At 38.6% G+C, this 25,590-nt stretch overlaps 1 protein-coding gene across 4 annotated transcripts in view; it reads right to left on the bottom strand.

The window, feature by feature from the left end:
* Katna1 (katanin catalytic subunit A1) overlaps positions 1-25,590 on the bottom strand; it is a 37,787-nt gene extending 12,197 nt beyond the window's left edge. For 2 of the 4 annotated variants that reach the window (XR_012447738.1, XM_020175991.2), the window contains exons 1-6: positions 25,324-25,588; positions 13,320-13,494; positions 10,616-10,773; positions 5,909-6,089; positions 2,686-2,807; positions 1,433-1,538 (exon numbers count right to left, since the gene is read on the bottom strand). Coding sequence is in view for 3 of the 4 variants with exons in the window: in XM_020175991.2 (XP_020031580.1) it covers positions 1,433-1,538; positions 2,686-2,807; positions 5,909-6,089; positions 10,616-10,773; positions 13,320-13,481 (729 nt within the window). In the remaining variant the exon portion in view is untranslated. Of the gene's footprint in view, positions 1-1,432; positions 1,539-2,685; positions 2,808-5,908; positions 6,090-10,615; positions 10,774-13,319; positions 13,495-25,262 lie in introns of all 4 variants that reach the window. The other 2 variants (XM_074072390.1, XM_020175990.2) reach the window with 2 other exon arrangements.

Here is a 25,590-nt window from a genome sequence, read left to right as displayed (position 1 = left end):
AAGTAGTTTGCAATATCTGCATCCCAACAAAAAGAACCATCGGCATCTTGATGTATTTCCTAACACTCTTTCTGCTCAGATGAATCATTTTTTTTAAACATAGTTCACTCAAAATATAAATGTAATTTTGTATCTTGCTTAATATTTAAAGGACTTTTAAAAAATAATAAGCACAGTTACCCATTTGTACATTTTCTAAATCCAAGAGTTTTCCTTGATGGTTTCTATTTCTATCAGTCCATGACTTTATTATTTTATTTATTTATTTATTTTTGCAGTACTGGGGATTGTGAGCATATGACTTTAAAAAAATACTCATTAGGGCTGGAGGAGTGGCTCAAGTGGTAGAGCACCTACCTAGAAAGCACAAAGCCCTGAGTTCAAACCCCGCTACCACCAAAAGGAAAAAAAGTAGTCATTAGATGCAGATAATTCTCAACTTGTTAAGAACAATTCCAAAAATATGTTTTAAGTTACGCAACATGCAAATGAAACCAAGCACTTTTCCATAAGCTGACTAATGCAAGATCACACTCTAAATCTGCTATATGTATAATGACGCAATGCTTCTGAACATTATACATATTCCTTTTTTCTGGAAGGGGGGGCAGTACTGGGGTTTGAACTCAGGGCCTCACATTTGCAAGGCAGGTATGAGCCAGCCCTTTTTGTTGTAGTTATTTTTTCAGATGAGGTCTCTCGCTTTTTCTCCAGGGGGTCAGCCAGGACCATGATCCTCCTACCTATGGAGTAGCTCTAGAGTAGCTAGGGTTACAAGCACACACCACCATTCCCAGCTTACTGAATGAGATGGGGTTTCATCAACTTTTTATGCCTGGGCTGGCTTTAAACTCAATCTTCCCAATCTTTGCCTCCTGAGTAGTATGTGATTACATGCATTTATCACCACGCCTGGCCTCACTATACTTATTTCTTACCCTAGGAATCTTGGAATAGTTTTTGCCCCAACAAAATTCAAAATAACACAAAATATTTTGGTTTTTTGGCAGTACTGGAGTCTGAACTCAAGGACTTGGCACTTCCCTAGGCGGGTACTCTGGCACTTGAGCCACAGTCCCAGCCCTCTTTGTTTTAGTTATTTTTTCAGTAGGTCTTGCCTTTCTGCCCAGGCTGGCCTGTACTGTGATCTTCAATCCTATTCATGCTTCTCACCTGGCCCAGATGACAGGCATGTACTACCACACCCACTTTTATTGACTGAGATGGGGGAGGGGGAATCTCTTTTGCTGATTCTCCTGATCTCCACCTCCCTAGTACCTAGGATTACAATGTGAGCCACCATGCTTGGCCAATATACACTTTTTAATTTTAAAATTTCTTTACTCCACTTTCTCCAGTAAGGATAAATATTAGCTCAGTATAGCAATGTATTGCCATTTACCCTGATGATGCCTAAGAGTGATGAACTTACTTTCCATGGTCTCCTAATCCCCTTAAAGAATTCTGGCATCCACATTGGTAACACCACAGCTTCCTTAAGCAACTTTTTAGCTTCTACTAAATCAGCTATGTCATCCCTGAAAAAGAAGATACTTTATCAACTCACCCTGTAGAGTACACACCCAACCACAGGTAGTCACTGTTGAGAACCACTGAAAGCACATGATTCTACACTGCTGAGAGAATGCTAAGCCTTTCTCTGGGCATGAGTAACTCATACAATATGGTGAGGCACATCACACCTCATCCAGTACACACGAAGAGCATGATTTTTGTCTTCAATTCTTGGTAATAATGATTTTCAGATTGGCTCAGGAGAAAATAAGCATTTTTTAAATTTTGAGACAGGGTCTCACTATGTTGCCCAGCTGGCCTTGAACTTGTGACCCTCCTGCCTCAGCCTCCTGAGTTCCAAGATTATAGTCATGAATACTAGGCTAGAAACCTTTTAAGTAAAATCTCAGGACCAAAAATGTTTTGGATTTTGCAGTAATATGCATAGAGTTTACTAATTGAGAATTCCCAACCCAAACATCTGCAATGCTCCAAAATCCAAAACATTTTGAGAACCATGCCTTTGTCTGAAGTTTTGGATCCTAGAGCACTCTGGACTGTCCATTTTCAGATTAGGGATGCCTGACCTATGTATATTATGCCATTTCATTTTAAATTTCTGTTGTCATGATGCTCATTCCCTAAGTTCCATGATTTGGAAACAATAAGGCCATTTTTTTTAATTAAACTATAAAGAATAAAAAGGGCATAAAGTAGAGATAGGTTGTAATAGTGCTGCTTTGTTTCCAACTGTGGCAAAGTGAGCTTTTTAATTACATTGTGGAAGGTTACAGATTTTTTTTTTTTCAGTTTTCATCTTTTTAGGTTATAGATTTTTGATCAGATATGTTAATAAAGTTTAGAACACTGCTCTAAGTAATAGGAAATAAAAGCAACTTCTCTCAGAAGCTAGAGATGCATGCATAAAAATCAATGACTTTTTACTGTCCCCAGAAGATGAAATTTCTGTGATCTTATTGCCATTTTGTATATAATTAAATTTTTTTTAAAAGTGGTTAACCCATGCGGAAGTGCAGTTTTCATTATGTGTCCTGCTCACATTGTGTGCTCTTTGGTTCTGTTCCCAAGGACAGATCTTTAATACAGGCCCATGATCACTCCATTTTCTACTCCAAAAGCATCATCAAATCCAGTTACCTTGTGACTTACCATCGCACATTGGGATTCTGAGAAATTATGTCTCTTTCCAAAGCTTCTACTAAGTCCTTGTCATATCCAGTACTATCAAATTTATTTGTCTCTGGTTCAGTAACTGCAGCAGGTGATTTGTTCTATATCAGGAAAAAAGTAAGAGCTTTTGATTGACTGAAAAATTGTATTTTGTTCCTGTGAATCTAAACAGAATGGGACTCCTTTAGGTGGTTTATCTTATGTATTTTGCCACAGCAATGGAGAACTGATTAATACAGCCAATTAATACACTCAGCCAAGACAAAAGCAAGACTTCCTCTTATTGTTACTGATTTAATGTTTATTTAGTACACATTCTTCCCCTATCTGTCCCTGAAACTACAAAGAATTAAGGGTGGTGGAAAAGCTATACATTTTAAATTGAAGGCTAAACTATTTTTATTAGTAAACAGTAATTTTTTTTTTTGTAAGCTTCTCTTTGGGGAATTCTTTTTGTCTTACTTTTATCAATACTTCTATTTTGGCATTTGAATAAATTAAAGAATGTTTTGAATATAGTCATTAACTTCTAAAATATCCCACTGAATTTTTTTTCAATAAATGCAAGTGGTAAAAAAAACCATTTAATCCAAGTAACTCTAAGTTACTTGGAATGTTTAGGAAAATAATAGCAAACATTTACTGAGTACTTCCTGTACACCAGAAGAACCTTATCTCATTTATCCTCACAAAAATCTTTTTTTTTTTTTTTTTTTTTGTGGTGCTGGGGCTTGAACTCAAGGCCTGCACCTTGAGCTACTCCACAAGCCCCTATTTTTTGTGATGGGTTTTTTTGGGATAGGGTCTCTTGAACTATCTGCCTGGGCTGGCTTCGAACCACTATTATTCTGATCTCTGCCTCCTGAGTAGCTAGAATTACAGGCATGAGCCACTGGCACCCAGCTATCCTTACAAGAGTCAGGTGTTAACTGGAGGTGTAGCTCAGTGGTAAAGCAAGACCTTAGCATTTGCAAGGCTCACCCCCCATGACCAAACAACTGGACCACTTTTATACGAGGAAATAAAATTTAGAAAGACCAAATAACTTAAGATAACACCACCAGAAATACCAGAGCTTATACTTAAAAACAGGACTACCTGAATCCAAAGCCCACACTCTACCACATTATATTTTTAAAAGTTTTATATTTTCATGCCTTAATAAGCAGATCACATCAGTTTAACTTCTCTTGGATAATGGATTTATTGACAATAGTACCTTAGATTCTAAACATCATTTCTCAGGATATAAAAGTAGAAATACAAAATGTAAAAGGTAGGACTGGATCTGTAGCTGAAATGGTACAGTGCCTGCCTACCAAGTGCAAAGTTTTGAATTCAAACCCCCCGTACTGCCAAACAAACAAAGCCCTACTATTAAAAGGCAAAAAGGCAAAGATCAGGAAGATCACAGTTCGAAGCCAATCTGGGAAAATAGTTTGTGAGACAATATCTTGAAAATATCCAACACAAAAAAGGGCAGAGTGGCTCAAATGGTGCCTACAGGTGTGAGGCCCTGAGTTCAAACCCTAGTATCATCAAAAAAAAAAGGCAAAAGGTAGAGGACATTGAACTCTACAGACCATTGATGGTTACAGGGTATATAATACAAGCTTTAGATGACAGGCTAGGACAACAGCTACAGTGTTGAGAATACTCCATAAAACTAGGTTCATTAGCCAACTTTCCCATTTCCTTTCTTGTTTCAGGAACTAAAACTGAAATACTGTTGCTTGAAGTACAGGGATGTATGACTGCAGAACTATCTGGTAAGAGAACACAAAGGAACCAACCATCCTGGCAAGTGAAACCTAAAATGGAGGTGGAGTGGAAGTAAGGCAGACCTCACAAAATTAAGGACTAAATTAACATCTGTGTCTTTATCAACAAAGAAGGTGAGATCGTTTTCTGGTTACTGGATGAGGTTTTCTTGCAGAAATTACAGAGCTAGGTCAAAAATCAGAAGACAGAACTTGAAATAGAGGGGCTGATTTGATGTTTTTGAAAGGAGAAGATAGGGGTGGCTGGGGAGGAAAGGACTTTATATATTTTGTTAGACTCAGTTTCCGCCTTGCACACTGGTGTGGAGCGCTCCTTTTTTGGCACAATAAGCCACACTTGTAAAATTGTGTTCCCCTTGGATAGGGGAAAAGGAGGAAATAGAGAAGAGCTAGAAGTAGAGGGGACAGAAATTAAGTTCCTAGACTCCCATATGCTCCTTACTACTAGACAATATAAGCCCTCAAACTTATGTCACTGGCATTAAAGTCTTGATTTCTAAATACTATTATCCACTAAGACCTCCTGAGAGAAGTAGGGAGAGAGGAAGGAAAATGAAACAGTAGTCTTATAGTGAAGAGACCTGGCACACACTACCTTAACCAAGGGATCAAATTTATCACCAGTAAAGAAAACACAATTTGTGCCTGTTTATATGATACACTGAGAGAAGAGAACATCACACCAGTGTGTTTTTGCCAAAAATGCTTAACCTGAATCTAACCACAAGGAAACATCATCACACAAGCCCAAATGAGGAACATCCTACAAAATAACTGTCTGTTCTCTTCAAAAGTACCAAGTCAAAAAAGATGAAGGCTGAAGAAAAGATTAAACAATGGTAGAATGCTTGCCTAGCATGCAAAAGACTCTAGGTTTGATCCCCAGCAACACAGAAAAAAAAAAAGGAAGCCACTAAAGACATAACAACTCAATGCAATGATACATTGGATCTGACCTGGAGTGACGCACCAGGAAAGCTGTAAATGACTTTATTGGGATAATGGGAAAAGTTTTATTAAGACTTGGGGATTAGATAACAGTACTGTATAAATGTAAAACGCACAACTTTTGATAATTTTATTGTGCTTATGTAAGCACTCTAACACTTGAGTCATGCCCGGACCAATAATTGGTAAAATGAGATAAAACATATGGAAGCTCTTTATACTGTTCCAGAGACTTCTTTGCTATTTGAAATGATATCAAAATACAAAGTTAAAAATAACACCCAAAAATATTTGTTGAATGGGAAAAATCACATACTAGCTATGGTATAACTAGGGTTTTATGATGGCTTTGGCAAACTGAACTGATGACTAGACCTTCATAAAATTTGTACAATGTTTTGTTTTTCTGTTTTTGTCTTCATTTTTAAGGTTAAGAAATAACTTTTTCACTTACGGAAATCAGTAACATTTACCTTTTCCTCTCTTCCTTTATTCTGTTCTTTCTTCTCACGACAACGAACAGCTTTCCCTCTGTCATTATGAAGATTTTGTGCAGATGGACGGTGAGCTCTGACAGCTGTACTTGGCCGGTTACCATGTGGTTTAGGGTCACTGTACTGAGGAGACTGGCGTTTTCTAGGTCCTGGTGAAGGTCTAAACAAAAACAAGATCATAAAAATCATAATCAACTTCATCCAAATATGGATGAATACACACAGAGCGTGACTAAAGAAGTCAAGCTAAAAACTGAACACAAGCCAGACACCAATTACTTACCCCTGCAACCCTAGCTACTTGGGAGGTTTAGGTCAGGAGGATAGTAGTTCAAGGCCAGCCAGGCAAATAGTTCACAAGACCTTATCTCCAAAATAGCCAGAACAAATGGACTGGAGGTGTGGCTCAATTAGTAGAGCACCTGCTTTGTAAGCATGAAGTTCTGAGTTCAAACCCCAGTCCCACCATAACTGTTGTGATGATTTAAGGAAAGGAATGCAGTAAAAACATATTTTAGAAATAATGAAGGGAAACTAATGGTCACCTCTACTTGGAAAGGACATTGTTGTACATTAAAGATGAAGGGAAAATTAGTCTGATTTCTGGAAAATGAAAAAAGAGAAATTATCAGAGAACCAGAACACAGTGCTGAATTTACATTTATCCCTTGGTCTATATGCAATTCAGTGCAACTTTATTTAGAATGTGTCATAATTTTCATATTTTAATCAATTTCCCATTTTAAAAACTGATATAATCACTTGCTATGGACAGTTACAAGAACTTATGGAAGGTACTTTCTGGTTGTATCAATCACCTCATTCCACCTTTATTTCTATGGAAGAATTCAGATCTCTAAATATTTATTAGGCTCCTAGACTTGTTTGGGACCATTAAAAAGGAAAAAAAAAAAAACACAAAAAGCAAAAAACAAAAAACAAAAGGAAGGGGATTCTATTCTTAAATTCTACAGTGTATTTCAACATAAAGAAGATAAGACTAGGCAAGTCTACTAGTGATATAGCAATGGCAATGGCCTCATGAAGCCAGAAAATAGGGTGGGCCTAGAAACATAGCAGTTGAACTAGACAAGAGGATGCAATTGTAGACAAGAAAATCAATGAAGAAAGAAAAATGAGCTCAGCCTAGCACAGTGTACAAGACTGTCATCCTAGCACTCAGGAAGCTTGAAACAGGACAATCATGAGTTTGAGGCCAGATAGGGCTGCATAGTGAGGTCCTGTCTTAAAACAAAAAACAATCCCTACAGAATTATAAAGATATGAGTCTAACAGGTAATGGGAACATTAAAAACGGTACTGAATACTGATGACCCCACTCTTGAGCATATATCCAAAGGCGTATCAATCCATATACAAGAGAGATAACTGTATACTCATATTTATCGCAGCTCTCTTCACAACAGCCGAAGTGTGGAATCAGCTGAGGTGCCCAAAACTGATGGATAAAGAAAATATGGTACACACACCTATATATACATACATGCCATGGAATATTACTCAGTCATAAAGAAAAGGGAATTATGTCATTTGCAGAAAAATGAATAGCACTGGATATCATGTTGAGTGAGACAAGTCAAGCTCAAAAACTCATACAGCATGTTCTTGCTCATTTGTGGAACCTAGACTCAAAATAATGATGATGATAATGGGACATGAACATAAAAGGGGGACTGTCGTCTAGGTGGGGAGGGGGGATCAGTGGAAGAAAGGAAAAGATACCGAAGGGTGAAGAGGATGGAAGTACACTCCATATAGCATAATGAAGCCCACCAAACACTATTTGAAAAAGGAGAGAGAAAGAGAGGATAGGAATATAAGGGAGGGGATGAACTTGTTCAAGTACACTGTACATACATATGGAATTGCCATAATGCAACCCCCTCATATTATTAATGTATGCTAATTCAGAAATAAAATTAAGAGTCTTTGTTCCCATTTCCTGCATTGGTAACAGGAGACGTCTTTCCCTCCCCCACTGTCCATACTTTATCGTGTTATACTAAAATAAATCCTTGCTAAAACTTAAAAAAAAATTAAATTTAAAAAAGAGAAGAGGCTGGAGGCATGCTATAAACAGTAGAGTGCCTGCTTTGCAAGCATGAAATCCTGAGTTCAAACCCCAGTTTGACCAAAAAGAAAGAGGGTACTGAACAGATAAGGTGGTTCAGTAAGTAGGAAGAAGATTTGGACCTGTTCAAGACATACTTCTAAAACCTTTAGTGGATTTAGCCCAATGCCAACAAGAATCCACTGAAAAGGTTTAGTTTTAGAAGGATTAGTCTTAACACTGAACAAGATATACTGATAAACACAGAAGGCAGGGATATGTCTATAGGTTATGACTGTTAAAAAGACATGAGGACATAAGGAGGGAGAGATGACCTTTCTGAGAGAAAAACAATGAGAGAATAACCATCAAACACTGGAGCTGAAGGAAAGGCAAATGAAAGGACTGAACCGCTCATGAGCTTGGCTTCTTCAAAATCTAGGAGTGGCTGGAATGCAGTGGCTGAGGCAGACAGCAGTGAGAACTGAGATCTAGGAGTGGGGAACCATCTCTTATAGGGATAACCATCTCTTATTAGGGCCTGGAAAAACACATAAAAATTCTGGGTTTTATTCTGCAGGATGGGAAGATATTTGAGGTATACCAGCTGATTTTTAAAAGACATTTTAAATGATATATATATGTAGTATCACTTTCTATTTCTAAGCTATTCTTAGAATAGCTTTTCTCTTCTTCTCATCTTCAGTGAATCTCCTTGTACTCACTTTTTTTGTATACAGTGTTAGAAGAGAATAATGGATGTCTTAAACCTGTTCTTTAAATCAGACTATAAATTTAGGTTTGATAAGGTTAGAATCGCCATCACAGATGAAAAAGAATGACCCTTAAGCAGGACTACAAATGAAAATAGAAAAATAAAGTTTTGAAAGGTATCTACTTAAGGAAGTAAGTAAAATAAACTTCAGGAAGAAATAAAAAGATGTAACAAAGTGAAAGCAAACTTAATAGTAATTCTGGGCAAAATTAGATAGAAAAAGACACTGAAGAATGCAGGAAGTCACAAGGAGGGATACTAGTCAAGCTTAGCTTCCTACTTTCCCTCCAGAGAGAATCCCCCAGCCTCTGCTTATAAGACGGTGACCAGTACTTCACTAAATGCACAATCAACTGACTTTTCACTGGTCACATTTATTCAATGGAAAGAGTTTACCAATAACTGAAATAGGAGTTTTAGGGTTGTTACAGACTAAATGTTTGTGTACTCAGGTCTCAATTCATAAGTCCCAAATCTGAATATGACTACTTGGAGTAAGGAAGTAACTGAGGTTAAACAAGGACACAAGAGTGGAACCCTGACCTGACAGGATCAGTGTCCTTATAAGAGACAGCAGAGACATCACTCACCGGTGCTTGTGGTCATGTGAGCATGCAGAGAAGGTGGCTAGTTTCTCAGGAAAAGCCCTCACCAGGTACTGAATCCATTAGCACCTTGATGTTGAACTTTCCAGAAATAAACTGCCATTCTTTAAACCAATTAGTTCATGGTATTTTGTTATGGCAGCCCAACCAGACTAATACAGGGGCCAAGTGATGATTCTCCAGAAGGAGGAAAGAAAAGAGAAAGTAATAGGGGAAAAAAACGTCTTTATTGGGCAAGAAAAACAAAAATCAAAAACACAGTAATTCCATTAGTCAACAGTTACACTTCTGAAATTAAAATAAATGCAGAAAAAGTTTTACTCACAAATATTCACTGAAACCTTATAATGAAAAAAGGAAACAACGAGAACACAGTTAACTACAAAGGTCACATTCCACTCAGAAGAGTAGCAAGCAACCCTTAAAAAGAAGCAGAAAGGGCTAGGGAGATAGCTCAATGGCTTAGTGCTTTACTAGCATGCCTGGCATGGCAAAAGGTAAAAAAAAAAAAAAAAAAACCAGAAAGAAAAGGAAAAGATTTAACACTGTTTGTAAATCTTCAATTAATGCTTACCATATAAAGAACCAAATACCAAGCCAGGTGCTGGTGGCTCACTCCTGTAATTCCAGCTACTCTGGAGGCAGAGATTTGGAGGATACAGGTTCAAGGCCAGCCCAGACAAAAAGTTCACAATACCCCATCTCAACCAACAGCTGGGCATGGTGGCATACATCTGTCATTCCAGCTACTATGGGAAGCATAAATAGGAGGAAACAGTCCCTTGACAGAACAAGGAAAAACCAAGAACCTATCTCAAACTAACTAAAATTGGGTCTAAAAAAAATTAGTATCTACTTTTTAAGGTTGTTCTGAGAGTTAACTAATATATATAAACCAATTAACACAGTACTTGGCACATAGTAAACATGGAATTGTCAATTAAGATTTTTCTTCAAAACAAGTACAATGAATTATGATATTACAACTACTACTATGAAAATAAATGATACACAGAAGACCAGAAGGAACTATTTTTTTCTCTTTTTGGTGGAATTGATTTGAACTCAGGGCTTGGCACTTGGAGGGGAGACACTCTTCCACTTGAGTCATGCCCCAAGCCTAAAAGAGTATTTCAATAAAAACTTCCTTCCCATTCCTATTTCTCAGCCATCCAGTTCTCTTCCTACATATGACCTTCTTGGACTATTTGGTTTCTTACAAGGTCTCCACTTACCTTCGTTCAACAGGTACAGGCAAGGACCAGACTTCTCCTTCAGAAGCTGGAAGCTCATGCTGTGCAGCTTTCAAGGGAGTGCTGTCTAGTTTAAAGCTCTCTAGTGTTTTCATAATATCCTTAACATGTTTAGCTTCCACGTTTATTTCCTGCCAAACCTGGTTTCAGAGAAGAATATGGCTCTTTAAGTTTCTTTAATAAATCACTACCAAGTTTAAACTAGGACCATTTATTACAGTTGTTAGAAACCTCCAATTTAATATCAGATATCCAATAAACCACACCCACATATTCTGTCAAAATTTTAGTAATAGTTCACTAATTCTTTGTTTTCAACTGCAAAATTATTTCTAATGAAATGACTTAAATATTCTGGCTAAACTGTTACTTAGTATTTCTTTTTTTTTTTGGCAGGGTACTAAGGTTTTAACTCAGGGCCTCACACTTATTAGGCAGGTACACTACCACTTGAGCCACTTCACTGGCTCTGTTTTCTATTGAGTATTTTTGAGATATAATCTCCTGAGCTATCTTCCCAGGCTGGCTTCAACTGCAATTCTCCTGATCTCTGCCTCCTGGGTAGCTACCAGTGCCCAACTCTGACTTACTATTCCTTATTCAAACTGCATAACACATTAAAAAGTTTGGTTAACATGACAGTAAATGTCTGTAATCTCAGCAGTAGGGAGGCTGAAGCTGAAGAATTGAGAGTTTGAGAGTAGTCTCAGCTGCAATGCAAGACCTGTCTCAAAGAAACAAACACAAACACATACACACACATGAAAAGTTACTTGTAACTTTAAAAATAAAACTTACGAGTTGTCTTTTGGTGGCTTTTATGCTATCTTTTTTTTTTCAGACAAAATTTGTGATCCTTGATCAAAATACATTATAAGCATGTCTATAAATATTACAATTAAATCCCTTTGTACAATTAATTTATGCTAATAAAAAATTTAACAAAACCTTGTGATTCTTCTTTCTCAGCTTCCTGAGTACTGGATTACAGGTGTGCAACAGCACAACCAGCTTACTTATTTAAAACTATGATCAAAATTCACTGTATGTGGTAATGGCTACAATATTATATATTTAATATTACCAAACTATACACTTAAAAATGGTTATCTATACTTTACAATTAAAAAAAACCATATATATATATATATATATATACACATACACATACACACACACACACACACACACACACACACACACATATGTAAATACTGAAATGAAATTTAAGCTGGTACTGCTTGCTTTTAAAACTTAAATGAGAGCTGGCAGAGTGACTCAAGCAGTAACAGACCTATATAGCAAGTGTGAAGCCCTGAGTTCAAACACCAGTGCCGCCCAAAAAAAAAAAAAAAACCCAAAACTTAAATGATTTAATTCAAAGTGCTCTACACAAACTTTAGCTTTTGGGTATTACTAGGGTTAGAACTCAAGTCCTTAGCTTGCTAGGCAGGTGCTGTACAACTTGAACCACAACCCTAGCCCACAAATTTTAGCTTTGTTTTCTTTTTCTCCAAGAATTTTATTAGCATACAGTAGTGGTACAGGGGGGAATTCATTGTGACATTTCTGAAAATGCTTACACTGACTTTTAGCTTTTTAAGTAAAAGTCTTTGGCCTAACTACAAAAGGTGTAAAAAGCCTTTCAGTGACAAACTTAAGACTTTTTTTTGGCAGTACTGGGGTTTGAACGCAGGGCCTCACACAGAGCTGCTCTACCAGCCCTTTTTTATGTTGGTTATTCTCAACATAGAGTCTCTTGGATTGGTTTTGAACTGCTATCCTCCTGATCTTTGCCTCCTAAGTAGCTAAAATTACAGGCCTGAGCCACCAGTGCCCAGCTAACTTAAGATTCTTATGAAATAAAATGTTTTTTTCCTTTCTGGTAAAGGATATGGACAGACAGATTTAGGTAAAGAGGATAAGTTCAAAAGGATCTTAACCTCAAAGATAACAAAGACAAATATAGTATAATATTTAAAAAGCAGGGAATAAAATTCCACCTACAAGATCAGCTCAAAAAGACAACTAACTTCGATGACATTTCTTTCCTCTTGTGACAGTTGAACATTGCTATAAAGTTTCTGCTTGTCCTCAGTGACTAAAGTTCCTCAAATGGGATCCAAATATAACCTGCATTGGTACAATCTATAGGGAATATGGTACGTGTGAGATTCAGATGTCATTTGCAGTTTTGACAATGGTCAAATAAGGCCAACTGTAATTTTAAGTAAACTAATCTAGATAAAAATATTTTTCTAAACATCAAAAAACATTACTCTAGAAAATTATTAGGTTGCAGCCAGGTGCCAGTGGTTCATGTCTATAATCCTATCTACTTGGGAGGCTGAGAACAGGAGGATCTTGGTTCAAGGCCAGCCTGGGCAAGTAGTTTGAGAAACCCCCCCATCTCCAAAAAAAAACCAGAACAAAATGGACTGGAGGGATGCTCAAACAGTAGAGTGCATGCTTTGAAAGCACAAAGCCGAGTTCAAATCCCAGTCCCACCCACACAAAAATTATTAGATTGCAATAATTAGAACAAGTAGAGCTTGTAACACTGCTGAAAGGAAAGAAGATTGTTACTAATAAGGTTTCAAATACCCCTGTATACAAACCGACATAATTGATCATCTTCTCCTCTTAGAACTTAAGCCATTAAAACGCACAGCAGTCATGTTCTCACCTGTTGCCACTTCTGCTGGAGGTATGTATCTTTGACTGAGTACATGTACTTGTTCATTTGGTCAAGAACTCCCTGATAATATACCATGGCAGAGTCGTAGTTTCCCAGCAATGCATATTCACGAGCCAATTTTACATTCTCACTAATCATAAGAAGACTCATGCTCAACTATAAACTAAAAAAAAAAGAAAAAAGAAACATTTTCACATTACATGTCTCTTAGAAATAAAGAACCACATACTTTGAAAGTATACCTTCAGGGATTCCCTCAAGAACGTCACAATTCCACACATGGCACTTCCACTTCTATACATCTGCTATTTCCATTTGCTACAGAAGTACCTTCATTCTCACATGTGTCAAAACTTAGATCAGACAGCAGTTCTCGCTGGTATCTCACCCCCAGAATTCCTCAGTTCAAAATAAATATTTCCTCATCTAAAGTCTGCTGGCATTTTACTGAGACCTTCATCTCCAGGCATTTGTCTATAGTGACTTTATATGTCTTATCTCTACCAGACTAATTCTTTAATCTGGATCAATTTTCTACTTGATCCAGTATATATGCAAGGCTTTCAATGGAGTTTTTTTTTAATTTCACTTATTAAGCTTTTCATTTCCAGAATTTCAATTTGATTTTTTTTAGGATTTTTGTATCATTACTGAATTGCTCTTTCATATCCTGCATAGTTTCCTTATTTAATTCAGCTCTTTTTTTGTTGTTGGGACTGGGGTTTGAATTCAGGGCTTCACACTTACAAAGCCTCCAATCCATTTTTCTCTGGTTATTTTGGAGATTAGGTCTCAAGAACAATTTGCCTGGAGTGACCTCAAACAAGATCCTCCCGATCTCGGCCTCCCCAGTAGCTAGGATTATAGGCATGAGCCACGGGCACTCAGTTCCATTCAGCTGTTCTATTTGTGTTCTTCTGGAATTCAATCAGGCATTTTTTGTGTTCTCTTTAATTTCACTGATCATTTTTATAACATTCTTTTAAGTTCACTATCTGGAACTTCATCCACTTCACTATCATCAGAGTCTGTTATGGCAGAATTGTTAACTTTTGGAGGAGTCATGTGACTTTTAAAATTTTCATTCTTCTTATGTTTCTACATTGGGATTTGTGCACCTGAGGCCAAGTTGTTGGTTGGAAGTTTTAATCACCCGTAGTCTCTCAGTTGAAGTATTCTCAATGTTCAGCAGGACTAGATAGTAGCAGGGTTGATGTGCATTTTTGCAACACTGGTCTATGGGGTATAGCTCTTTAGCCAAACATTCACCCATGTGCTCAGGGAACCCTGTTCAATCAACAGCACCACTCAGAGAAAAGAAAACTAGCTGAAGTCTTCTAGTACACAGGTAGGTCTTGCATGTGGGCTCAGGGAGGGACCAGTCAAGGGTCAGCTGTCTGATTTGGGGCTGTTTTTGTTTTGTTTTTTTTTTAAAGCTAATCAAATTTTTTTTATTGTTTTATTATTCATATGTGCATACAATGCTTCGGTCATTTCTCCCCCCTGCCCCCACTCCATCCTCTCCCTCTCCCCCCCACCTCCTCGATACCCAGCAGAAACTATTTTGCCCTTACCTCTAATTTTGTTGAAGAGAGAGTATAAGCAATAATAGGAAGGAACAAGTGTTTTTGCTGGTTGAGATAAGGATAGCTATATAGGGAGTTGACTCACATTAATTTCCTGTGCGTGTGTGTTACCTTCTAGGTTAATCCTTTTTGATCTAAACTTTTCTCTAGTGTTTTGTTTTTTTTAAGAAGTTTCCCTTCTTTGTGTATTGGGAGCTTCTGCTGGCTGCAAGGAGCTTTGCATCCTATGGATTATACAGGTTCCCACTGCTGCACAGGCCCCCACTTCTCCCTCAGGGGCAGCAAATAGAGCCTTGAGGTCTAGACTAGAGAGAGAAACCTAAAGAACTCAGGAACTCTGCCCACCAGTCTCAGCATTTTAACACAAGTCTTATTAATATGGGCAGGCTCAATGGTGAACGCTAGATATGTTTTTTTGGAGGGAGTATGAATTAACAAAAGTCATATGTATTTTGAAGTTAGAAAAATCTTGGCTAGAACTATAATTCTGGGATATTAGCTATTTCTAAATGATTACTTAAAGTAGTTAGCACCAGGTGTAAAGGTATAGGCTTGTAATCTAAGCATCTGGGAGGCTACAGCAGAAGGATCATGATGTCAAGGCTAGCCTGGGCTTCATAGTGAGACCATACTACTTGACAAAAGGAAGGTCTTCATAAATGCTAAATTTTTCTTTCCTGAAACTTTCTATACCTGACAACCTGGTCTAATCTTTGGTTTTTAGTAGGCCATTCATATAGATATGTGGTTATGGATAAAAACGAAGTGTTACAATTATGTTCTTGATAAATGCTAGCTTTGTTAATGATGACATTGATATTAACTGTTCATAACATAATAAAGGTCAAAGTTGAAAGGATCTTCATGCTTTTCAGAGGGCAATGATTTGGTTCAGGGTTGTGGGTATGAGAATAAAAAAGAGCAAATCTAAAATACTATGGAGAAAGAATTGCTAGGGTTACCTGTGAACTCCCTGTTTGGAAGCAATATTTAAAATGCATGAGGTTTTAAACCTGGAGAAGTAAAAAGGTGAAGAAATACTGAAAGGTCACAGCAAAACTGAGGAGAAAAAGCATGAAGGAAATGAAATTATTTTTTACTCCTTTTGTATTTCAGTACGATATCTAAAAGTAGGAATACCTCACAGATTAACAGGGATACCTTCTATAGAGAGGCCCCCTCCACCTAGGTTAACATAGCCAGAAGCAGTCTCTAAAACTGCCCCTTCTGATACCATTCCTTGCTTCATCATGGTTAAGATGAAGTGATACAACAGAGCTTGTACGTGATAGGAAAGAAGATTCTTACGCTCTGCATCCCTTTGTCTATTATTCTTGAATGTGAGTTTCTGTGAAAAAAACAATGCCAAAGCAATTTTTTTTTTAGCTTAATTGTAAGAAGGATGTTTATCTCGTGAGTAAGGGCAAGGATGATGATGGTACGTCAACTAGGAATATAAACTAGACTCACTATGCATTACGACTACAAAGATTTTCTGCCAAATAGAAAAAAGAAGGTAATCATATGGAAATAGTCCAGAATTCGAGGATTATAGGAGGCAACATTAATAGTCAAGGAATGTTGGGTGGATAACAGAGTGGCTCAAGTGGTAAGAGTGCCTGCCTAGCAAGCAGGAAGTCCTGAGTTCCAACCCTGGGGGGTTGGGGAGGCAGGGAAAGAGGGTGGGTACTGTGCTCCTTAAAAGAGAGAGACTAGTGGGAGAGGGTGTCACAACCTCATTGGAGCAGCAGAGATGTCAATATCACAGTAATAATCTCAGGCTCTCAGTCCTTGGTAGTTGTTATTCTCTAACCAGCTAAAGTTACAATTATTGATCCTTTACCATTAGGACTGACTAATACGTGTCATGTATTGTGTATTAGATATTGTGTTAGAAGCATCAAACCCAAGCATCTTTCATCTCAGTATCGGGCTCAATTTCCAGGTACAAGGTAAGGCAAGAAACCAAGATAGTTTCTAGCCCCCTTTCTGAAAACCAAGTGCCTGGAGGAGTCACAGGCAGCTAAAGACTGATGAACCCCAGAGCCCAACATTACATTGTAAAAAAAACCAATGAAATGATAGGTGGTCCCAGTATGTGATCATACTGGTACATGGCAGCCCAGAAGGAAATAGAGCCAAGTGAGCTTTCTAGTCTACTCTTTTTTCTTTCACTGCCCTGGGCAATCTTTGCTCACCCTAGCCCCCTGGCCATCATAGGACAGAAAGCCTTCAGTGCCAGCCCAGCACTTCATGGCAACAGCAGAGTAGTTCAGGGCAAACCTAAGCCTGGCTAGATTGGGAAGCTGATAAAAAAAAGAAGTCAACATGGTGGTCTCCTGCCATCTTCCACTCATGTTAGGCTAGATTAAGAAAGACAATCCTTAGGAAAGAACAGTTCCTCGGTTGAGGATCCCTGGCAGGATTGGGGCAAGTACACAATACCAAAATGATAAGAGAGGAATTGAATATAAAAGCAGAGACTTACCACATCCCACCACTGTAAGAAAGAATGAATATAACTGAGCAAGCCATCAAATTAGGAAGCTAAAAAAGCATGAGAAAGAAAAAAACAAGCAAAAAAAAAAAAAACCAAAACCCTTCAAACTGGAAAAGATTTATAAAGCCAAAACCTGATCTTTGAACAACTGAAACCAGATCTTTGGTAAGAGTATGACCAAGGCGGGAAAATAAGTAAAAAAGAGTAAATAACTAGCTAGATTTGAAATGAAAGAATAATGAATTTTTTTTCTTTTCTTCCTTTTATTGCCTAAAAAGTGATTGGTTGTTGTTGTTGGGACTGGGGTTTGAACTCAGGGTTTGAGTCTTGTAAAGCTTGTGGCTCTACTGCTTGAGCTGCACCACCAGTCCATTTTGCTCTGATTGTTTTGGAGATGGGGGTCTCATAAACTGTTTTTCTGGGCTGGCCTCAAACTAAAATCCTCCCAATCTCAGTCTCCCCAAGTAACTAGGATTATAGGTATGAACTACTGGCACCAGACTCTAAAAGTGAAATTTTAATGAAAGACCTCCTTCTTTAAAAAGTTGCAGGAGGATTTTTAAATTGTGCTTTTACCTAACTTCTAAACAGAATTCTAATCACAGAAAAGTTGATCCAACATGTATGTATGGAAATATCACAATGAAACTCCTTTGTACTACTAGTATATACAAATTTAAAAAGAGAGAGTGTTTTAATGGTACTGGCATTTGAACTCAGGGCTTCACACTTGCTAGGCAGGTGCTTAACTACTTGAGCCACTCCACGAGCCCTTTTTTTTTGTTGGTATTTTTGAGATAACGGTGTCATGAACTATTTGCAAAGGGGTGGCTTCGAATCTCGATCCTCCTGATCTCTGCTTCCTGAGTAGCTAGGATCGTATGTGTGAGCCACCAGACTCACACCTGGCTGAGAAAAGTGAACTTAATTAAAATATATTGTAAATATCACAATGTATCCCCCTGTCAACTATTACATGCTAATTTTACAAAAGCCCCTCCCGCCAAAAAAAAAAAAGGAAGAGAAAAAAGTTGGTCCAGAAAACAAGGGAAAGGTTATCAGTTCTTTTTTTTTTTTTTCCTTTTGGCTGCTAGAGATGGAACCCAGAGCCTTACACACACTAAATGCTCTACCACTGAGTTACATCCACAACCCCCTCACCAATTCTTTTTTTTGAGGCTTGGATGAACTCAGCATTGGAACTGATAAAGGATAATAGAAGGTCCATTTCACTTATGAACACAGAAATCTTAAATGAAATATTAGCTAACCTACAATCCACACACATACATACACACCATGATCAAGAAGGGTTTATCCAGGACTGAGGATATATAGCTCAACTGGTAGAGTCCCTGCCTAGCAAGCACAAGGTCCTGAATTCAAACTCCAGTGGGGAGGACGTTATCCCAGGATTGCAAAGATGATTTACAGTTTTAAAATTAAAAAAAAAAAATTTCATTGTAATTTCTTACATTATTGGACAAAGTACTTCACACAAAAAGTAGGTAAAGAGCATAAACTGCAGTTCACAGAAGGGAAAACCCAAATGGTTAACAAATACAAACACTGGGCTGGTAGAGTAGCTCATGTGGTAGAGTGCCTGCCTGGCAAGTGTGAAGCCCTGAGTTCAAACCCCAATGCTGCCAAAACAAAACAAAACAAAACAAAACAAAACAAGTACAGACACTAGTAACAGCTACTTTTACAACTGCCAGATTTTTTAAAATTAGGAAGTTCAATAATACTAAATATTGGAAGGGTTTGGGAAAAAGGGAACCCTCACAGACAATTTGTGGGCATAAACTGCCATAGCCATTTTGGTGAATAATCTGGCAATACTTCGGGATTTTATGTAGGCATAAACTCTATAATCAGCAGTCTCATTCATTTGTAAATATTCCAGATAAAGTATGACACAGATCCATAAAGGAACTTGTCTTTGGGTGACAGTGACAGAACGGTTTGAGAGATCAAGGTGCTGCGGTCAGTCTTTCTCTGCCTGGCTGGGGAATAAGGTGGTACATCCTATGAATACCACATGGCAGATGGACCTATGACAACTTCAACAAACAGCAACACAGACAATCATCAGAACACAGGGCCAGCTGAAAAACTCATCAACTAGAACAGTGTCTAAATACCAGTACCATTTTATTTAAACTAAAATATACATATGCAATATAAACACTTGTCTTTTAAGGATACATATATATCCAAGAATGTATGTTAAACTTATTAGTAGCCTCTGGGGAGTGAGGAAGAAACTATTAGTACAGAAATTGGATGAAGAGTAGGGGAAAACAAAAAATAAATACAACAAAAGAAAAAACTTATATCCATAGATAATCACAGTGGATCGCTAAGGTGGCTCTCTGTACCTGTGCCTCTTTGTATCTGTATCTTTATGTAATTATCTCCCCTTGAATGTATGCTTGTAACAAATAGGCAAAAAGAGTGAAATTTCACTTATGAGATTACATCATGACTTCCATTTTGCTCACTGTCTCTTGCTGGTCCACCCAAAGGGAATCCAGGTAGCATATAGTCTGCGCTGTGCAAAGGTTCACATGGCAAAGAGCTGACAAAGGCTCCAGGCAACAATCAGTGAGGAACTGAGGTCCTTACACCAATAGCCCATAGGGATCTGAATCCTGCCACCGACCAGCGAATGAGCTGGAACCCTCTTTCAATTGAACCCTGAAATCACCACAGCCATGGCTGACATCTTAATCATACTTTGTAAAAGACTCTGAATCAGAGACACCCAGTAAGCCAGGCCCAGATTCATGACTCAAAGAAACTGTCAGATGATAAATGTCTGCCGTTTTAAGCCACTAAGCTATGCAGTAATTTGTTGTGAAGCAATGTAACTATGAACTAAGGTCTATGAGTAATTAAAAAATGGACAGCTGAGGTCCAAAGGGGTAAAAAAAAAAATCCCATGACCTAAATAGTGACTCCCTGGAATCTTAACTAAAGTTCCATGGCCAGAGACCATGTCTCTCTTGTTAACTGGCATATCCCCAGCAGTCAGAATCGTGCTTGGCATACAGATCTTAATAAGCCTCAAATGAGTGGATACTGCTAGGATTTCATCTTTACTACAAAGATTTCTTACCCTCGACACTCTCATATCCCTTGGTCCTCAACTCATCCCTCCCAAGCTGAGATTACTGCTTGATTCCAACTTGATTACTTCTGCCTGAAGTCATCCTTGCCCTAGAGTGACACCTGGTTTGGACAACAATACTGAAAGAGTATAAATAGGACCAGATGCTGGAGGATGGGCTTGGATAGTAAGCCTCTCCTATCTTTTCTCTCTCTCCCTTTTTTCCTTAGTAGACTTCCTGCAGATCTTTCCTCTACTTAAAAAAAACAAAAACAAAAACAAAACAAAAAAAACCTACATTGTTACTTACACACATGTTTCTTTCTTTCTTTTTAGGGCCATGGTTCAATGGCCTAAAACTCATAGAAGTTACTCTAGGTCTTTTTCAAAGGTTCTGTGTTTTGAACTTCCCTTTCAGTCAGATACAATTCCTAACAAGACAAAGAACTGACATTTTCTAACAAAAAGAAATATAAAAATCAATCCGAGGCCACATAACAAATGACCTGAAAAATCCCTGGCTATCAAAGAAACAATGTGCTTACAGATGTAATATCAAAGTACTCTTAGTTCACTAAATGTTAGATAAAAATTCTTTCTCATTCCTTTCTAAGCCTAAACACCTTCTCAAGTGAATGTTAGCACTGCAAGTTCATGAAATTTTCCAATTTTCCTTGTCATTGCTGAAATTATACTAGAGGACAGAAACCACCTCGAATAATATCTAGCAATATTTAAAGAAATGAATCTATTTTTAAAAGCAGACAAAATTTTAATCACTATGAACTGGAAACAGTACCTATTGACTCAACATTAATAGATAACTTATAAAAATGATATTCCCTCAAAATTCAAAAATCTTGGTTATACAGGTTATTAGAGATTTCTATGTAGCTTTATCTCAGCAAGTTTTTACTTCACATTATTGTAACACAAGCACCTTTTAGTTTACAAGACTTAAGTATTTATGATTTAGCTATTGATGAAGTTCATTTATTTAAACCAAACAGGATACAATGTGAAATTTTAATTCAAATTTTTTAAATAAAATGCTAAAATCTCAATTTTACATAGTTTATACAAAGCTTAATATTTAATGGAGTGCAGTGTCTCCACAAAGAGACAAAAATTTTTTTTTCCTTCTTTAGGATTCAGAAAAAGAAGTGATCAAAAGATTTGGAATCACTGGGCACCGGTGGCTCATACTGTAATCCCAGCTACTCAGGAGGCAGAGATGGGAAGATTGAGGTTCAAGGCCAGCCAAGGCAAAATAAAAGTGAGACGCTACCTCAAAAATACCCAACTGCGCTGGCAGAGTGACTCAAGTAGTAGAGCACCTGCCTAGCAAGCACGAGGCCCTGAGTTCAAACCGCAGCACTGCCAAAAAAAAAAAAAATGAAAATGACAATTGGATTGAAATATATTAGGAATTTGGCAAAGTCATCAATCCTCAGTAAAAGAACAAGTAGGCATTTTGTAGCATTCCTTTAAGAAGAATAAAATGGATACATTTTTCTACATGTTTGTGAGTACTGTGAGTCTTAAAAAGTTATTCTGGTTTTTGAGGAACCACCAGAATGAAGAGTCGATTGGCATCTGCATCTATCACCTAGGCTCTGAACACCAGCACTGCATTGCACAGTTGAATGTGTCTTTAGTATGATATAAAATGTGCTTGCTACTATAGGAATCCATTGTTAAATTGTCTCTTTTCAGACTGAATTGGTATGTTTTTAAGATGTGGAGATGGGCATGGCTCAAGTGTTGTGTACAACACCTGCCTAGCAAGCATGAGGTCTTGAGTTCAAACCCCAGTACCACCAAAAAAAAAAAAAAAAATCTGAAAAAGATCAAATACCTGAGTACTAAGATTCCTAAGCTCTCCCTAAACAACAAATTCTATTTCCACCATATTTCACACCTAAAATAGAACACCCCCATCCATTTAATTTTTTAAGGATGCTTACTGATACTGCTTTTTTTTTTTTAAACCACAATGCTTATAGATCATTCATACAAGAAATATTTAAGGAGCATCAAGTGAGTTACAAGGAATTTCTTTGAAGATAAAATGAAGACAGAAGTAGACTGTTACAAGGAATTACACTAAAGGAAAAAGAAAAGACAGAATTAGAGCTCCAGCTGGGAGCTCCAGGTGGTTCACAACTGCAATCCTAGCTACTTGGGAGGCAGAGATGAACAGGATCAAGTTTCAAGGTCCCATCTCCAAAACAATCACAGCAAAATGGACTGGAGATGTGGCTCAAGCAATAGAGTGCCTGCTTTGCAAGTGCAAAGTCCTGAGTTCAAGGCCCAGTTCCACCAAAAAAAAAAAAAAAGGAAAAAAGAATTAGATCTTGACATTCTTGAGGTCTGTGAACACTTTATTTACTCTAGATTTATTTTTTCATTGCTAAATAAGAGGAAACAAGCATAGGCTATTAAAGCACAGACTAAAAAAAAAAAAATCGGCATCAATGCTGGAAGCCTAAAAATGTTTTAAAAATATTTATCTGAGCTAGGCACCAGTAGCTCACACCTGTAATTCTAGCTACTCAGAGGCAGAGAGCAGAAGGATCTCAGTTTGAAGCCAGAACAGGTAAATAGTTCATGAGACCCTACCTCAAAGAAAAAAAAAAAAATTACAAAAAGGGCTGGTGGAATGGTTCACAGTGTTCAAACCCCAATACCACCAAAAATTATTTCCTAAAAAAAAAAACAGATCATAAAACCCAATCATGAGCAGGGCAAAGAGGCTCCAGCCTGTTAATCCCACTTACTTGGGAGTCAGAGCTTGTAGAGGCCAGGATTAGGCAAAAAGTTATTGAGACCCCACTTCAACAAACAAGTCAGGCATGCTGGGTCATACATATAATCCCAGCCATGTGGGAGGCATAAGTAGGAGGATAACAGTCTGACTCTGTGCAAAACAACCCAACCCAAGAAACCCTATTCAAAAAATAACAAAGTAGAAAAGGGCTGGAGGCATGGCTCAACTATCAAGTGTGACGTCCTGAGTTCAAACCCCAATACTACAAAAGAAAAAAAAAAATCATGCATCTTCCCGAGAGCATTTCAGTAAACCACATTTTAAGGTAGCAATACTCTGGCAAGCAATTTTCAGAATGTTCGTCTCTGGGAAGTATCCCAGAGTTCGGTTTGACTCTGAACTGAGTGCTGGTGGTTCATATTTGTAATCCTAGTTACTTGGGGGGCTGAGACTGGGAAGAAAGGAGGTTCCAGGTCAGCCAGGGCAAATAGTTGGCGAGACCCCATAACCAAAATAACCAGCACAAAATAGACTGGAGGTGTTGCTCAAGCACCTAGGGTGCCTGCTATGATGAATATGAATAAGCACAATAAATGACCCCTTAAGATCAATTAAAGCATGGCATACATTTTCCTTACCTTTATAATCATATGATAAACACTCAAGCACAAAGAAAGTTCTCTCTCTCTCTCTCTCTCTCTGTGTGTGTGTGATGAGTTTTTTTTCAGAGAGTATCTTCAGAACTATTTGCCTGGGCTGGCATAGAACCACAACCTTCCTGATCTCTGCCTCCTGAGTAGCTAGGGTTACAGGTGTGAGCTAACGGCGCCTGGCTTATCATTATTTTTAAAAGCACTAAAAAAGAAACATGCTCAGAAAAAAAAAAAAAAAAGTCCACTCTACACGTCTTTGGTAAATAATTCAGTTTATCTTGAACAAAACAGATTAGTGAGGACAATTAAAATGTAATTTAAAAGCTACACCTAACCCCTTATCCATAAACAACAAAAGCAATATCTATCTAGCATGTTATCTGCACTGAACACCATACTGACTTGATACACTATCTTTTCCAGTCAGGTAGCTAACCCCACTCCCAAAACAAAACCCACTGTACACAGAAATTCAACAATGTTAATACAGGAAATTCTACAAGATTCTAACCCTCAATATTTGTCAGAACTGTGGCACCAGATTCAAAATAGGACACAGAATTCCTTGACGACTGTCTAATACTAAATTTAAGACGTAAAGACTTGTTGAATAACAGATGCCACGAAGGAGCTTTACATAGCCTTCCGTAGTCTAGGAATGCTGAAAGTTGACCAGCACTTTTTTTTTTTTAAGCATGACACGGGCCACAAGCTGCCAGTGTTAGCACACGGCAGAGCTCTCCTAATGCTCTAGGAATCCACTGACATCAGAAACGCCTCCTTCAGAAAAAGAAAGCACGGCTGTGTCTTGACACCTGCCGGGTGACTGCCCTTGTGCCGAGGCGGCAAAGATCTTTTGCACACGTTCTAAAACACCAGGAGCGTGTTCCGCAGTAACTAAAGGGCTGACTTCAACGTAAGGCACAAGCGAGTGCTTTCGAGAGCAAAGGGGGCTGTGGGAGTTGGCGACTAGTAAAGGGCACTTCGCAGCGGAAAGTAGAGACGTGTTTATGAAGTAAGGGCTTGAGGCACCTGTCCCCAAGTTCATCTCCCGCTCTGTCACCGTGTACCACGGGAAACAAATGCGGCGAGGGACACTTTTCCACACGGACCAAACAACTCGACACGGGCCATCCGCCGCCCAGGCGACGCCAGGCTCTACAATTAGCTAAGAAACGTCCTCAGTACCACACCAGCAAACTGCTAGAACGGAAGCCGAACGCCGACGTCAAAGGGTTTCGAAGTAGGGGACATCCTCCCTAGAGATGGGAGCCCGGACAAGTCCCGCCTGGATGGCATTCCTCACTTACCGGCACCCGAGCCACCGGAGTCGGCGATGCGAGCCCCGGCCAGGGTCCCCAGAGCACTCACCGACTGCGGCCGAGGCGCCTCGGGAAGCCGCTCGCCGCTGGGCGGAGGACAAGGGCCGAGCCGGCTCCGGGCGGCAAGAAGGGCCCGCCGAGCCTCCACCGGCCGCTCCGGGCCCACCACGGCTGGGTTCAACCGACCAAATCCCCCCGGCGCCGCTCCAACTCCCGGAGAATTTGAAGTCAAATCCAACAGGGTGACTTCCGGTGCCGGGGCCAGCCTCCGCAACTCAGGCGCACGCGGGGCGACGCCCCCGGGAGCGAGGACGCC

This window comes from Castor canadensis, chromosome 1, assembly GCF_047511655.1.
Source record: "Castor canadensis chromosome 1, mCasCan1.hap1v2, whole genome shotgun sequence".
In the NCBI taxonomy this organism is placed as follows: domain Eukaryota; kingdom Metazoa; phylum Chordata; class Mammalia; order Rodentia; family Castoridae; genus Castor; species Castor canadensis.
Note: the sequence above shows the minus strand (reverse complement) of the source record. Positions and strands in the feature narration are given on the sequence as shown.